Below are 15536 nucleotides of genomic sequence, written 5' to 3' on the forward strand. Positions count from 1 at the left end.
CTGGTTTGGCTCTGGATAGAGCATCGGTCTGCGTACTGAAAGGTCCCAAGTTCGATTCCAGTCAAGGGCATATACATTGGTTGCAGGGACATCCCCAGTAGGGGTTGTGTATCATCGATGTTTCTAGCTCTCTATCCGTCTCCCTTCCTCTCTGTAAAAAATCAATAAAATATATATTTTAAAAATAAAATAAATTTTATATAAATAAAAGTGGAATTGCCCTTTAAAAAAAAAAGAACCAGGGCTTACTGTAAGGGGTGCCATGGACCAACTCCTCACTCGAACACAAACTAAGCTGCGTTGTGATAGGGCCGCGTCTCTGCTCCAGGTGGTCCACTTCACAGGTGGGGGAACGATAGGTTTGGAGGAGGAAATCGAACTGGAGCTCAGGTGTTTGTTCAACGTTGCTGTTTTGAAGAGGGAACAGGCCGCCAACACACACCCAGTCCGGGGGAGGTGCCCCACCTTGGCCTTTCCGCTCTCTCCCCTTTGTCCTCTAGTATAATGGCTGTCCCTACGGCGCAGGGACCCGCACAATTAATGGCCCAGAGGCGGTGTTGGCAAAGACCTACTCCTGCCCCCGCGCGTGGCAGCGCCCGGCAGTCGCGCTGGGGCCGGTGCCGCCTCCCACCTCGCGCTCCGCGGGCGGCTCGGGCCTCACCGCCGCCTCCTGCGCCGGCCCGACCGCGACGTGAGGGCGGGGCTTGGGTTCCGAGTGCGGGCGGAAGTTCCCGAGAGTCTTCGGGAGCTTTCACTGGGCGCCCGCTGGGCCCCACAAAGAGGCGGAAGTTGCCGAGGAGCGCCGGAAGTTGCCGAGCTGCGGCCTCTGCGTTCGCGGGCGGCACGCGGCGCCAGTTGCCATGGAGCCGGCCGGGCCCTGCGCTTTCTGCCCGGCCGCCGAGGCCCGGCCGGCGCGCTACACCTGCCCCCGCTGTAACGTGCCCTACTGCTCGCTGCGCTGCTACCGGGCGCACGGCCCCTGCGCCGAAGACTTCTACCGGGACCAGGTGCTGGGAGAGCTCCGCGGCCGCAGCGCCTCGCCCAGCCGCCTCGCCAGCGCCCTCCGCCGGCTGCGTCAGCAACGCGAGACCGAGGACGAGCCGCAGGACGTAGGCCTCAGGCCCGGCCCGGCGCCCGGCGGCCTCGCAGGCCTCTGGGAGCGGCTGGCCCCGGCCGAGCAGGCGGCCTTCGAGCAGCTGCTGAGCCGTGGCGAGGCCGGGCGGCTGCTGCCCCCCTGGCGGCCGTGGTGGTGGCGCAGCGGGGCCGGGCCACGACTTCTGCAGGAGCTGGACGATGCCCCGGGTGGTGAGGCCGCGGAGCCAGAGCCCGACCCTGCGAAGGCGCCGCCGGAACCCGGGAAGGAAGCCGCGGCCCCGGAGTCCCCGGCCGCCGAGGAGGCGGTTCCTGGAGACGCCCCGGGGGCCTGCGCGCCCGCGGTGCCCGCCCGGATCCCCGCGCTGGGCAGCCTGAGCCGCGGCAGGGTCTCGCCGCTCGTGCGCTTCCAGCTGCCCAACGTGCTGTTCGCCTACGCGCACACGCTGGCCCTGTACCACGGCGGCGAGGAGGCGCTGCTCCCCGACTTCTGTGCCACGCTGCTCGCCGTTTCGGGGGCCCTGGGCGCCCAGCAAGTCTTCGCCTCCGCCGAGGAGGCCCTGCTGGCCGCCGCTCACGTGCTGGAAGCGGGCGAGCACCCGCCCGGGCCCCTGGGCACGCGGGGTGCCATGCGCGAGGCCGCCCGCATCCTGCTGGGCGAGGGCCCTGCTGACCAGAAGGGCTACACGCTGGCGGCGCTGGGGCACCTGGTGCAGACCCTGGGCCGGGCCCGGAGACAGGCCGAGGCTGCTGAAGTGCGGGCCCGCCTCTACCGGGCCCGCAAGAAGTGCCGATTCCTGATGGCGTGGACCAACGAACATGAGGGGGCCCTCCCGGCGCTGGCTCTGGACTGTGCCTGGGCCCACCGAGCGCACACGGTGGCGGCGGGAGAGGTGGCGGCTCTCACTGGGGAGCTGGAGCGGCTCTGGGGAGGCCCCCTACCACCTGCCCCCCGGACTCTCATTGAGGAGCTCCCTGGCTGAAGGGTGGACTCCTGGCACCAATAAACCTGTGAATGGTCCGGCCTGCTGGGAGTGCCCGTTTCTGAGAGGCAGCTGTTGTCCCCACCCCCACCCCCACTCCCCGATTCTTGGGCCCACAAACCTCTCAGCTTCTCCCCAATCAGGGCTGACCCAGCCAACATGTAAACACCCTGTCCCAGGAAGGGAGAGAAGCGGTACCCGAGGTTCCAGATGTTTATCCAAGAAGTAAGAGCACCTCTCCGCTCCGTGTTTGGGTGCTGCCTTCGTGTTCTCCCGACTCCCAGCCAGCGCTCTGAGCTGTCACCCGCCTGTTGGGGCTCGGCGGGAGGGAGTGCATGAGTCCTAGACGTGCCGGGGCTCCTGCCACAGGGTGTGCTGGCCACCGGTGGGCACGCTGGGCTCCACCCACTTCAGTAGACGTAGGGCACAATTCGGTAGGGCACACGCCGGCAGTATTCACGCCAGGCCAGGCCATACTTGCGCAGGCACTGCTGCTCGTCCCGGGCCTCCCTGTGCACCAGCAGCGCGGTGAAGTAGAGGAGGTAGAAGTAGGGCAGCAGGTGGGACACGCCTGTGGGAAAGGGGCTCTGTGACCGCTCAGCCAGACCCCCAGTTCACCGGGGTTTCCGTACCCAATAGCTCATGGGCATCAGGGCTCCATGTGAAAGGCCCCGGGTCTGCAGCAAGGTGCCAGCAGTGTGTCCCGGTCACATCCCGAGTCCATCCCCAGTCCCCTGACTGCTCCCTTATATGAGGCGCACCCCTATTCGTTCTACACCCAGCCCGGGTGTCCTGTGGTTTCTAACCCGTCTGCCCGCACATGCAGTTCCTACCCAAGCTACTCACCGCAGGGCAGCGACCAGGCCAGAGCCATGATGAGGTCTCCGAGATAGTTGGGATGGCGGACCATACCCCACCACCCAGACACTAACAGCTGCCTCCCCGTGGCTGTGGAGATGGTTTCAAGGCCTGAGGAGAGACAGACAGTGGGGTGGTGGCCCCCAGCAAGCCCAGCTGCCCCACCTCACTCATGGCAACCTGGGAACACGGCTCACCGGCCACTCGGGGGTCAGAAGGATTCTTCCGGAAGGTGTTTTTCTGGGAATTGGCTCCACGGAAGATGTAGTAACCGACAGCTGAGGGGAAGCAGGAGCAGGCGGTCAGGGGTGAGGGCCACGTGCTTCTGCCTGACCCTGATCCTCCCCACAGCCTGAACCCACTCTGCCTGGACCCCAGGGCCCACCCCAGCTTTAGAGAAGAGCAAGTGGGTGCTGAATAAACAATAAAATGAGACCGGCTGGCGTGGTTCAGTGGTTGAGTTCCATTCCTGGTCAGAGCATTTGCCCAGGTCATGGACTCTGTCCCCAGTGTGGGTGTGCAGGAGGCAGCCAATCACTGATCCTCATCATTGATGTTTCTATCTCCCTCTCCTTGCCTCTCTGAGATCAATAAACATGTATAAAACATAAGGGGAGGGAGAAGGAAGCATGCACCCAGCCTGCTGCCCGTTCCTGACTGACCATTGATAAGGCAGATGACGGAGGCCACAGGCAGCTCCAGGGGCTGTGGGTGGTACAGCAGGAACTGGGCCTGCAGGCTGTAGGTGAAGGGTACCCAGGCGAGGTCCCCAAAGGCCAGCATGAAGCCAAACCCGTCGTGTGTGATGTCCATGGTGGTGAGTATCGCTTCCTGCAGGGATAGGACCAGACACACTTGTAATCCCCACAAGGTCCTCACAGATCCCCTGCTCCCCCTGAGCAGTCCCTCACCTCGTGCCAGAGGGCATCGCCCACATAGAGTAACTGGAAGCCATTGACCAGCCACATGGCCAGGGAGGGGCTGCCCCGGAGTTCTGCTTCCTGTACCAGCAGAGCCAGGTTGATGAGGACCTGGGGTGTGGAGGAGACAGGACAGTCTGTCCCTAGCCCATCTCCACCGGGTGGCCGGCTTCTCCCCATCTGAGTGTCAGCCACTAACTCTCCGGTGCTTTGCCAGAGAGCCGGCAACGGAGGTTCCGCTGTTCTCTCTCGCTGTGTCTGTAGTGCTCCCTCTGGGAGAGCAGCACGGCGTAGGCGGGCGCTGCAGGCTGAGAGTTAAAGCACATCCGGTTTTGAATCAGCTTCCCCACCTGGGCAAGTTGCCTACCCTCTCTAAAGCCCCCGTGTGGGAAATGGAGATAATTACGGAGCTGCCTGAGGACTGGGGAGGGATGGGTGACACAGGAGGTGCTCACCCTGGTGGCTAGCAGCCAGCCTGACTGAGCACCCCAGCTGGTAGCAGTGGGCTGGGTGCTGTTACCCCTGGGAATCCTCATGGTAATCTTAGGAAGGAGCTCTTTATCCCGTTCCACACATCGGGATGTAGTGTGGCCCTTGGCATTCCCGCTGCCTCAGAGTGAGGGCTCCGGGTGACGTGAGGAGCCTTTGGGAAACCCTGACCACAGTCCACGAAACACCGTTGGCGGGTCAGTCAGACACCGGCGAAGGGCAGGTTGTAAGCTCAGTGCTCACGTCCAAGTCCCGCCCTGCTTTTTTGTTGTTGTTGTTTGTTTTGTACTTTTGTTCCTCTTTGTATTCAGTTGTATAATACTTCCAAATTCCCGCACTGCTTTGACTAGCAAGCAGCATAGGACCACTCTGCCGTATGGAAGTAGATGTTTGCACTTGATTGCTCCATTTAAAACTGCACCTCACACTGGCCGGGCGGCTCAGGTGATTGAAGCATCATCCAAAAAGTTTGGGTTTCAATTCCGGGTCAGTTTCTTTCTTTCTTTTTAAATATGTTTTATTGCTTTTCCACAGAGAGGAAAAGAGAGTGATAGAGAACTGGAAACATCTATGAGAGAGAAACATCGACCAGCCACTTCCTGCACACTCCCTACTGGGGATGTGCCCACAACCAAGGTACATGCCCTTGCCTGGAATCAAACCTGGGAGGGACCTTTCAGTCTGCAGGCTGACGCTCCATCCACTGAGCCAAACCGTTTTCGGCTCAGCGCAGTTTCCATCCCTTGTCAGGGCGCAAATGGGAGGTAATGGATCAGTGTTTCTCTCTCACATCAGTATTTCTCTCTTTCTCCCTTCCTCTCTCTAAAAATCAATAGAAACATAGCCTTGGTGAGGATTTAAACAAAAATTGCACTTCTTCTTTCCTGCCTTGCTTTTCTCCATGGCACTCAGCATCCCTGGACGTGCTATATATACTTATTTTTTTGTCTGTCTTTTCATGAGAATGTAGGTTCCATGAGGGCAGTTTTTATTTTCTGTAATTTTTTCTTATATCCCAGTACCTCGGACACATATTAGATTCCTCAAGTGTTTGTGGAATGAATGAGTGGTGTCTGGGCAATACTGCACCTGCCCTGCCCAGGAACTGCCCATCCACCGCCCCTCCTGCTGGCGCCAGTCCCTTAGCCCTGCCGGCATACCCAGCCGATGAGGCCGGGCCGCAGCTCGCAGAAGTATTTGCAGTCCAAGGAGCCGAGGCGCGGGTTGAGCTCCCGTCCCAAGAAGAAGTCGTAAATGGGGTTGCCTGGAGAACAGTGGAGAGTGAGACTGCAAGCAGGTGCCCTCGCTGCCTCTGTCTGTGCCCACCGGATGGCTCTCACCTGAGTTCCCGCCAGGTGCCAGGGCGGAGGCCGGGGCCAGCAGCGCCTTCAGGTACAGGAGGAGGCTGAAGAGGAAGGCGGCGAGGGTGGCCACCGCGGCCAAGGGCAGGAGCATGTCCGTGAGCATGCCCAGGGGCAGCCCGGCACACACCCCCAGGCCCACCAACAGGGCTGTCAGCACCAGCGCCTGGAAGCCTGAACCCAGCACAGGGTGAGTCCTGGGGACCCCCCATCTCCGTCCCCAACTCCCACCCCCAAACACACCAACTCTGCTCAAAGCCAAGAGGTCAGAGACCTTGACCCAACCACTAGGCTGCCCCCTTGGCTTTCAGGTCACGTGAGCAGCTGCCGAGGTGCAGGGCAGCAGCAGATGCTACAGGAAAGGGTGGGGGGACAGGGGTGTGCAGGAGAGTGAGACCACCAAGACCTGGAGCTCCACCCCACGCGCAACTCCCGCGAAAGCGCCCAGCCCAGCCCTGGCACCGTTAATGGGGTAGCGCAGGCGGCTCTTGTCCTTCAATTCCTGGCCCTCGGCCACCTGCGGGCACAAAGGCTCCGGTGAGGGGTGAGGGGGAGCCCTCCCTCCGCCCAGCCCCGCGCGTCGGGCAGGCCCCACCTTGCGCGCCGGCAGCAGGTAGAAGGCCGCCTGCAGGCCGAGCCAGGAGAGCCACAGCAGCGGCGCCGCCGGGCTCCACAGCGCCCCGGGGGCCGGCGGGGGCGCGGGCAGGCCCAGCAGGCGCGCCGGGCCGGAGCGGGCCGCCAGCAGCAGGTGGAACATGGTGGCCGGGAGCAGCAGCATCAGCGCCGCGGCGCCTGGAAGGGCCGGTGGCGTCAGCATCCCCTCGCCCTGGCCCACAGCCCGTTCCCGGCCCCGCACCTTTCCTGACTCCCATCCTGGTCCCCGCCGCCATCCTCCAGCCCCTGGAAGACCCCCCTCCTGCTCCCCGACTGTCCGCCCCGCAGCCCCCAGAACGGTCCCTCCTCAGAGCCTTCCGAGTCTGCCCATCCCCGTTCGTAGCGCCCCCCCACCCCCACATCTTCTTTGCTCCATTACCCAGGGGTCCCCCGAATTCCAGCGGGGCCGGGGAGCCCTGAGGGGCCATGGTCTCCGCTCCGCCGGGAGGGGGGGTTCACGGAAATCCGTCAAGGAAACACCCTCCACCCCACCCCCCAGATGGGCACGGCGACGGGAGAATCTTCCCTGCGGCTGCACCTGTCCCGGCGGAGCGCGGACACGGCGCCTGTCCATCTGCGGCCTTTAAACGGGCCCGCCCCCGGCCCATCCTGGGCCCAGCTCGCCAGCCAATCGGCTCTTGGGGGCGAGCCTGACGCAAGCACCCGGAGGCAGGCTTAAGCCTCAGCCTCCAACCCCGCCCCCTCAAGCCCCGCCCTGCAAGCGAGAGGGAGGAGACAGCACAGCTTTATTTGGGGTCTGGAGGTAGAGGGGGGCCAGGAGGACGGGAGGGCCAGGGGTGCGCGGGTGGGGGCAGCCAGCGAGCCCGGGCACGACAACGGCCTGGCTAGCCGCGCTCGCAGATGACCTCGACGACACTGGGCTCCATGGGCACCGGGTCCGGGCATCGCAGGGCGGCGGAGGCCACCACCTCATCCAGCAGCAGGTGCACCAGCTCCTCGTCGGCCACGAAGCGCCACAGGTAGAGCTGCAGGAAGTGGCAGTCCACCTGCACCTGCTGCAGCCCGAAGCGCCCGAAGGTGCGCAGCCGCACACACTCCAGCAGCGTCTTCAGACTGATCTTGATGATGCCGGTCAGCACTGACACCTGCAGGGAGGGACAGGGGCTGCAGGGAGGGACATGGGCTGCAGGGAGGGACATGGGGCTGCAGGGAGGGACACAGGGGGCTGCAGGGAGGGACACGGGGGCTGCAGGGAAGGACATGGGGCTGCAGGGAGGGACACGGGGCTGCAGGGAGGGACATGGGCTGCAGGGAGGGACATGGGGCTGCAGGGAGGGACACGGGGGCTGCAGGGAGGGACACGGAGATGCAGCTCCCACAGCCGGTGTTGGGGAAGGGCACCCATGTCAGGGCCAGGGAGACAGTAAGATGCCAGTGGCTGTGATGGCATGGAAGGCCCAGGGAGGGAGGGACACCAGATTAGCCCAGCATCTTGAGGGAAACAGACAGGGAGAGCCCAGCAGTCACAGGCAGAGATGGGGGTCAGCAATGACAAGGGGACTGGGGGTTACTGAGTCAGAAGAACACCAAGTCCCTGAGTGCGGGCTGGGCGGGGCTGAGACCATGGGGTGAACAGGAACCCTGGGGGGGACCCAGGACCGCAGGGAAACAGCACAAGGGCCAGACACACTAGGTCAGCACCCACACCCAGGCTGGGCGCACACCAAGGTTGGGGCAAAGGGCCACTGGATGTGATGATGGGGCTCTGGATACTCATTCCCGGGAACACCCCTCGGAGAAAGACTGGGGGGCAGTGTGGGGACCTTGGAAGGGGGGTTCACTGGTGACTTCAAACCTTGTTGAACTCAACAGGGCTGAACACATCAATCCGCTCAGAGAACAGCTTCTGGATGTTGCTCAAGAGGTTGGTGTCCATTGGGGCACTGGATGGGGGGACAAGCATTCAGAGCCCACCCTGCACCCGTCCACCTTTGTCCATCCCCCCAGGGGCCAGTCTGACCAGCAGACCTGGGTGTGTAGCTGGGTGCGTAGCGGCCCTGCTGCCGGGAGCTGCTGTACACGGAGAAGGTCCTCTTGCTGGAGTCACTGCTCTGGGCCTTGCGAACACCCTCTTCGTACAGGAGCCCCACCTGGTGGTGGAAGGAGACACTGCAAAGAGGCCAGAGCACGGGGGACCTCCAGCTCCCCAGTGCCCTGGGCAAGGGCTGAGGACGCCCCAGCTACACACGCATCTACCACAAGTCACATTTGTCACTGGAATCGCAGGAAGTCCAGCTTGGAACCTCACTGTTACCCGGTCACTATGTACAGAAGTAGCGGAGTGGGGAAAGGTGGACACAAAGACACCGAGGCCCTTATTTTCTGGGTGACTCGGCCTCACAGAAGGAATGGGGGTGATGATGCCACAGTCAGGTTCCCTGGCCAGCACCTGCACGTCAATAGCCGTCGTGTCCTCCACCACCCGCTTCATGACGGCGCGTACGTTCCGCGGCTCCAGGGTACTGAGCCAGTCCCGCGTCTCCACGCTCTTGCGCAACATCTGTGATATGACCAGGCCCTGCACCTTCACATAGTGGGTCAGCAGCCGCCGGGCCGTCTCCCTGGCCTCTGCACACAGTGTGCTCACAGGTGTCACTGGAGACTGGTCCTGAGCCAGGGATGCAGAGGACAAAAAGGTGGTGGGTGCTGGGGGAAGCTCAGGGGCACTGCCAACCGGGAGCTGGGCACAGGCTGGGCATGGGAGGTTGGGTTGCGACAGGCAGCTGGCCCGACCATGAGGGCACTGCCTAGCCTCCTGCTTTCCCGGCACCACCATCCCCTGCCCTGCCATGAGCTGGGCGCTCACCTGCACCAGGAACTGCTCGTCAGTGAGGGTGAGGATGTAGGAGATGGTGGCCGTCTCATAGTCCAGGCAGAGGCGGGAGAGGAGCAGGAGCAGGGCGGGGGGCGTGGCACCCCCCTTCTCCCCGGGGCTGTCACAGAAGCTCTGAGCCGTCTGGCACAGGGACCGGATGAAACCCACGATGAGGCCCTCCCGGACACCCTGGCTGCAGAACTCGCCCTGTGGGGAGGAAGGGCGGGTAGACAGCAGATCCCCTCTCCCAGGCAGGGGCTGCCAGCGACCCGCTGCTGGAACCCCAAATGCTCTGGCGCTTCACCAAGGGGCAGCTTCATCCTGCACGCCAGCGCCCCAGGCAGCTGCTCTGCTTAGGGAAGGGACCAGCACTGGGACCCAGCTGGCAGACGCCCTCACACCTTCCCCATCCCTCCAGGCCCTGCCAGTATTCCTCATGACAGCCTGAAACCATGACAGTCTAGAGTGCCCAGGGGCAAGGACTGTGTGCCCTGATAGCTACCAATCTGCAGAATGAGTAAAAAATGCCCAGAAAAAGGAGAGTGTGTGCCAGGGGCAGGCATACCCGGAAGTAGGGCTTGTTGGAGAAAGACACCTCCTTGGCGGTGAAGAGGTGAACAGCAGCCAGCGAGGCCTTGATGTGGCTCAGGATGGAGCTGGCCACATTGGCCAGCAACTCGGCCAGGCCAGGGCCCTCCTTCCCGGCCAGGCGAGGGGCCGCCAGCGCCTGCCGCACGTCGGTGAGGCAGCCCAGGAAGGCCGCCCGCAGGCCCTGCAGGTGGTGGCCCAGGCGCTCCCGGGCCACTCGCTCCACGATCTCCGTGGCAGCGTCGGCCAGCCCGGCTACGGCCAGCAGAGCCCCGGGTGCCCGCAGGCGCCGGTGGAAGCGGTCCAGTGCCCGCACCAGCAGCGAGTTGTCGCTGCCACCTTGCTCCTGCGCCAGCCGCCTCTCCACCAGGGCGAAGTAGCAGCCGCCCAGCTCCCGGGCAAAGGCTGCCAGCTTCTCCGCGCCTGCGGGGCCCTGGGCCGCAAACAGCTCCTGATAAGCTGCGGCCACCTGGCAGAGGCCGCCCACGAAGCCGCTGCCCCCGCGGTCGGTAAACTCTAACACGTCGGGGGCTGGAGGGGAGGGCCCCAGCTCTGCCTCCAGGCTTCTCAGCTCCGCCTCCAGCCGCCCGCGGGCGTGTGCCAGGAACTCCTCACACAGCTCTTCTGCGGGCTCGCCCAGGGCCAGCAGCAGCTCCACGCACTCCGCCTGCTCGGGGGCACCGGAGCCGCCCTCCCTGCCGGGAGGGAGATGGCAGGGGAGAGCGAGAAGACAGAATTTGGGGGGGGCCTGGGGGAGGAGGGAAGGTGCAGGGCAGGGGAAGGAGGGGGGCCCAGAAGCCACACCTGAAGCGCTGCCGTAGCTGCTGGGCCAGGTGAGCCGTGATGACCTGGCAGTCGTCCTGGATGGCACGGAAGGAGGGCAGGTGCTGGTACTGCTGCAGCACGGCCTGCGCGCGGCCCTGGTAGCGCACCGCCTGCCCGTAGGCGCCCAGCTCCACGCACTTGGTGAGGCGCGAGGGCAGCTCGAAGAGGAACTGCAGCTTCCGCAGCAGAGCGTGGACCCCTGGGGGCGAGGGCAGGGTGTCAGCCTCGGAGCCCCGAGGGCGGCCCGCCTCGGCACCTCCCCTGGGGCAGGCCCACCTGCCAGCTTGGTGATGCGCTCGTGGCGGTCCTGCAGCGTGGCGCTGATGCGCGCGCTGAAGTCTGTGATCACAGCCATGTTGGCGGCCAGCCGGTCCATCTCATCCTCCATCTTCCGGAAATCATTCTTCATCTTCCGAATGGTGTCTGCGAGGCACGGGCCCGAGAGGGAGGAGGCGATGGAGGGCGCAGTGCCGGGCCAGCACTCAGCCCGGGGCCAGTGCAGGTGCTCTCACACCCGCCCCTTCCCACAGGCCTGAGCCCACGCTGCCGAGGCGCCGAGGCCCGCACTGCTGTCTGGTGTGAGTGGCCGCGATGGTGCTGGGTCCCAGGAAGTGGGGGAGGGGCAGTATGCCAATGCAGCAGGTGTTTGAGCACCCCTAGCCCTGGGGCAGGGGCAAGGCGCTCAGTTTCTGCCCTCAGGAGATGCCCAGAGCCAAAGGAGGGCACAGGCACCTGCAGACCTGTCTGCTCTTTCCCAGGGGCACCCTCTGTGCCCCGTGCACTGCCTGGCACTGGGGAGACAATAATACTTGTTCAGGTTTATCTCCTTCAGACTCCCAAACCCAATTACCCGCCTTCCAGAACACGGTCAATCTTTTCAGGAGGGTCTTTCCCTTTTGTCCGACAGAAACCTGGCCAAGGAGGCTGTTCGTCCTTCACACCCAGGCCCCTCAACGCTTCCAGAAGGTTCCATCCTCCTCCCTGCAAGACCCCAGCTTCTTTGAAGACCACACCATCAAGCTATCCACCTCCCCCGTTACCGTCCCTGTGTCCTCTTTCCATGCCTCTTGGTCCCTGACCAGTCACCTCCTGGTGGACTCAAACACTCTATAGATGAGTCTGGGGGACATCCCTGACTCTCTGTTCTCTGGCCGCCTCAATTCCGTCCATTCTGCCTCATCTGTGCCACGCCCCCTTGTCCACAGCAAGAACTGCCCCCCTGACCAGGGACTGGCCATGCAACCTTGGCATATTGGAAAGACACTCTAACCAACAGAGCTAGCCAGCCATGGCATCTTTGTGTCCCTTAATATCCTACATTTTCTGTTTCTTTGCTTAATTAAAAATATGAAAGGGCCCTGGCCGGTGTGACTCCGAGGATGAACACTGACCCAGGAACCAGAGGATGCCGCTTCCATTCCTGTTTCCCCAGCCGAGGCTGTGCAGGAGGCAGCCGACTGATTATGTTCCTCTCTCATCAATGCTTCTATCTCTATCCTGCTCCCTTCCTTTCTTGGAATTAAGGAAGGGAGGAAAGGAGGGAGGGAGGGAGGGAGGGAGGGGGGTCGAGGCAAGCACATCAAGGCAGACCACTAATGAAGGAAGGAACCCTTACTAAGGCATCCGTAGTGCCAGCCATTCCAAGTACATCAGATAAATTAACTTCCTCCCCCTTTGGTCCTAACAAAACGCTGTGAGAGCAGCTGTCACCGCTACAGGCATCTGACCACAGAAGCTCTGACAGAGAGAGGTGAGAGTGGGTCAGTATCGGGCAGAGCTGGAATCTGGATCTCCTCCTTCTAAATCCCCTGCCGGCTCTCCCAGCTCAGGGAAGGCACTGGGGGAGGAGGGGCGGAGGGGGCGTGTCGCGGTGGGGAGCACCTGTGGCTGAGATGAACTTGTTGTAGTTCTCATAGACCAGGGTCTGCATGTCGCTGTCTAGGGCCCGGATCTGCCGCACCATGTCCGTCTCACTGTCCATCAGCTGCGCCAGGGGGCACTCTCTCCGCAACTGGAGGAAACGGGGTGTTCAGTGCTCCGGTCAGAGGGCACTGAGCCTTGCCCCTAGCTGGAAGGCTTTCGGTGCAAGAAAACCCTTTCCCACCCCTATCAGAATCCGAAATGGAGCCTATGAGTGGCATAGCTCAGGAGTTACTAGGTTTGGGGAGCCACATTTGGGGTTTGTCAGCCTTTGAAATCCTCAGATTCCTCCGAGGCCCAGTCCAGAGCCTGTCGGCGGCGGGGCCACGCCCGCCACCCGGGGCTGTCAAACGTCAGGGGCCTCCGACTCCAGGCCAAACCCGCCCTCGCCCCTTAGCCTCCAGCTTCGTCCCAGCCGCCTGGCGGGGGTCGTCTTCCTTTCACTTGGTAACAGTCGGGGCATGTTCCGGGGGTGCAATTTGGGGGCCTGGTGCCCGCCCCCTTTCCCCTCCCCCCCATTAGCTGACCTTGTCCAGATATACTTCCGGGTCGAAGTGCGCCCCATTGAGATCTGTCGGGTCCAGGGGGTCCGACCCCGGGGCGCGCCCCGCCGCCTCCCCCTCCGAGAGGCCGTAGTAAAGCTTCAGCATCCCGTGCGCCTTCCGGCGCCGCTCCGGGGCCTCGGCGTCCGGCCCCTCCGGGGAGTCCCCGGGGCCCGGCCCGGCGGCGGCGGCCGCCATCGCGCACCCGCAGCCCACCCAGGGAGGCGGGCGGAGCACTTCCGGAATCACAAAGTGGTGGAAGCGAGGCGGTCCTTCAGGAGAAACGTTCCGCCGCCGCCCTGGGTCCTTCGAGATTAGAGTTCCCCCGCTTCTTTCCTCCTCGAGCGAAGAGGTTCCGAGGGAGCCCTTGGTTCCGCCAGCTTCTCAGGTGGAGAGAAGGCAGGTGTGGCTCCCAACCCTGCTCCCCCCTCTCCCCCACCCCCACCCCGAAGACAAGGACCCGCTTTCTGCAGAATCAGAGAGCTTGTGCCTGGCCTCCTGCCACTGCCTGGGTTCCACTGCCACCCCAATTCCTAAAATTGGGTCCAGTCTTCACAGGGGAGTTGTGAGAATTAAATGCACACACCATCCGCCACTCGGTGCCTCTGGTTCTCTGACGGCGTCAGAATTGCCTGTGGTGTTTTAAGACTGGGCTTTCCCCGGACCTAGCTCCTTTTTAAAAAGTCCCCAGGGAGTTCTAGTGCACTCAAATATACCGTGTTTAGAAGACAGACTCAGCAGATCCTAAGTGACTGATAGGATGTGCTGAGTGAGGGGTTGAGTGGAGACTTGACCATAATTCTCAGGTTTCTGACTTGGGTAAAAGTACCGGTTCACCAAGATGAAGAGCTTAAGAGGACGGGGTGACTAGGAGTTCAGATTGAGACATGGCGAGTTTGAATGGAACTGATGACCTTTTCGTGCAGGGGAGGGCGCTCTGTTGCTATAGCATCCCATGCACTGAGAGGCTGTAGGTTCAAGTCCTGTTTTCTGGCTTGATCCCCAGTAGGGAACATGAAAGAGGCAGCCAATTGATGTACTTCTCTCTCTTTAAAATAAACAAAACCAGCCAGGACCGGTTTGGCTCAATGGATAGAGCGTCGGCTTGGGGACTGAAGGGTCCCGGGTTCGATTCCAGTCAAGGGCATGTACCTTGGTTGCGGGCATATCCCCAGTAGGGGGTGTGCAAGAGGCAGCTGATCAATGACTCTCTCTCATTGATGTTCCTAACTATCTCTCTCCCTTCCTCTCTGTATAAAATCAATAAAAAATATATTTTAAAATAAACAAAACCAGATTTATATTTTAAATGGCATTGAGCTAGGAGCCCTAATATTTGTTTGTAGTCAAAGGAGAACTGAGGTGCAGACAATCGTTACCACAGTGGGACCATGGCTGGGCATTGGGACATCACCCCTCTAATGTGTCAGGAGGGCGCTCTGAGGGGCTGTGATCAATGACACTGGGCAGCAAGCATGGACGGTGAGGTCAGGCTCTAACCCTACCCGATGGAGGCGGAAGACTTTGGCCATGCCCTGGTCTGGGACCTAATGTCCCAGGCAGACAGCAATGGGGATGGACATTAAATCATCCCTCTTCAACTTTCGTTGCGGGGAACTTACATGTCCCTTTACACCATTTCTGGCCATTTTTTCAGGCTTTGACAGTCTTGGAGTTTTTTTTAGAAATATATTTTATTGATTTTTTACAGAGAGGAAGAGAGAGGGATATAGAGTTAGAAACATCGATCAGCTGCCTCCTACACAACTCCTACTGCGGATGTGCCCACAACCAAGGTACATGCCCTTGACCGGAACCAAACCTGGAACCTTACAGTCTGCAAGCCAACACTTTATCCACTGAGCCAAACCAGTTAGGTTGGAGGGTTTTTAAAAATATATTTTTATTGATTTCAAAGAGGGAGAGGGAGAGACAGAAACAACAATGATTGGCTACCTCCTGCACTCCCCAACTAGGGGCTAAGCCCACAACCCAGGCATATATGGAATCGAACCCAGACCTCCTGGTTCATAGGCTGATGCTCAACCACTGAGCCACACTGGTCAGGCGAGTTTTATTCTCTTGTATGTAGGGTGGAAATGTTTTCTTCACGGCTTCTGTCTCTTCTCTTTCCACAGCCACAGGTAGAACTAGACCTTAGTCTCAGTACTGACTCTCACTCATTGGCTGTGAAAGCTTGAGCTGACAATCCCTCCCTGTACCCCCGATTCCTGTGTAAAATAGGATTTATGCCACCAGCCCCAGCTTTCTCCTGGGACTCTTGGGATGAGACAATGGGTGTGAAAATGCTCTGAGTGCAGGAAGGTGGCAGAGGGGAAAGCTGGTCAGGTCAGGTCCTTGAACATCTGGGGAGAGGACTGGAAAGCCAGTATTTCTTGGGGCCACATCTAAGGAGGGCATGGGGAAGGTCCTGGGACAGCCATGGGAAATCTGTGGGCCCCCCCTTC

At 61.4% G+C, this 15536-nt stretch overlaps 3 protein-coding genes across 4 annotated transcripts; 1 reads left to right on the forward strand and 2 right to left on the reverse strand.

The window, feature by feature from the left end:
- Positions 1 to 393: 393 nt before the first annotated feature.
- TM7SF2 (transmembrane 7 superfamily member 2) lies at positions 394 to 6924 on the reverse strand. Of its 2 annotated transcripts, XM_036430429.2 has the most exons (10): positions 6737 to 6924; positions 6299 to 6495; positions 6166 to 6220; positions 5683 to 5877; positions 5503 to 5606; positions 3845 to 3964; positions 3596 to 3764; positions 3131 to 3211; positions 2922 to 3044; positions 394 to 2646 (listed from the first exon to the last, which is right to left on the reverse strand). In XM_036430429.2, exons 1-10 carry the CDS (start codon positions 6783 to 6785, stop codon positions 2486 to 2488), a joined length of 1254 nt encoding a protein of 417 aa, XP_036286322.1. In that variant the 5' UTR covers positions 6786 to 6924; the 3' UTR covers positions 394 to 2485. The 2 variants fall into 2 exon arrangements, with proteins under 2 accessions (XP_036286322.1, XP_045434857.1); XM_045578901.1 differs by lacking the exon at positions 5683 to 5877.
- ZNHIT2 (zinc finger HIT-type containing 2) lies at positions 861 to 2113 on the forward strand. Its single transcript, XM_036430433.2, has one exon. It carries the CDS (start codon positions 861 to 863, stop codon positions 2073 to 2075), a length of 1215 nt encoding a protein of 404 aa, XP_036286326.1. The 3' UTR covers positions 2076 to 2113.
- A 114-nt stretch (positions 6925 to 7038) lies between the features above and the next one.
- On the reverse strand, positions 7039 to 13307 carry VPS51 (VPS51 subunit of GARP complex). The gene is made up of 10 exons (XM_036430408.2): positions 13054 to 13307; positions 12488 to 12617; positions 10883 to 11029; positions 10586 to 10805; positions 9759 to 10476; positions 9185 to 9400; positions 8768 to 8986; positions 8347 to 8468; positions 8174 to 8261; positions 7039 to 7463 (listed from the first exon to the last, which is right to left on the reverse strand). Exons 1-10 carry the CDS (start codon positions 13264 to 13266, stop codon positions 7203 to 7205), a joined length of 2334 nt encoding a protein of 777 aa, XP_036286301.1. The 5' UTR covers positions 13267 to 13307; the 3' UTR covers positions 7039 to 7202.
- Between the last annotated feature and the right edge of the window lie 2229 nt (positions 13308 to 15536).

The sequence above is a fragment of the Pipistrellus kuhlii genome, unplaced genomic scaffold, assembly GCF_014108245.1.
Source record: "Pipistrellus kuhlii isolate mPipKuh1 unplaced genomic scaffold, mPipKuh1.p scaffold_m20_p_109, whole genome shotgun sequence".
Taxonomy (NCBI): Eukaryota; Metazoa; Chordata; class Mammalia; order Chiroptera; family Vespertilionidae; genus Pipistrellus; species Pipistrellus kuhlii.

Bases quoted from the DNA above. Each gene is read 5' to 3' on its own strand.
- VPS51 (XM_036430408.2), bottom strand. From the start codon at position 13,266: ATGGCGGCCGCCGCCGCCGGGCCGGGCCCCGGGGACTCCCCGGAGGGG. The intron at 8,262-8,346 runs GTCTGCTGGTCA...CCCCCCATCCAG, and splicing joins GCACCCAGCTACACACCCAG to TGCCCCAATGGACACCAACC. The intron at 7,464-8,173 runs GTTTGAAGTCAC...CCCTCCCTGCAG, and splicing joins GCCCTGTTGAGTTCAACAAG to GTGTCAGTGCTGACCGGCAT.
- ZNHIT2 (XM_036430433.2), top strand. From the start codon at position 861: ATGGAGCCGGCCGGGCCCTGCGCTTTCTGCCCGGCCGCCGAGGCCCGG.
- TM7SF2 (XM_036430429.2), bottom strand. From the start codon at position 6,785: ATGGCCCCTCAGGGCTCCCCGGCCCCGCTGGAATTCGGGGGACCCCTG. The intron at 6,496-6,736 runs GTAATGGAGCAA...CGGCCCTTCCAG, and splicing joins GGAATTCGGGGGACCCCTGG to GCGCCGCGGCGCTGATGCTG. The intron at 2,647-2,921 runs GTGAGTAGCTTG...CCTTTCCCACAG, and splicing joins GGCCTGGTCGCTGCCCTGCG to GCGTGTCCCACCTGCTGCCC.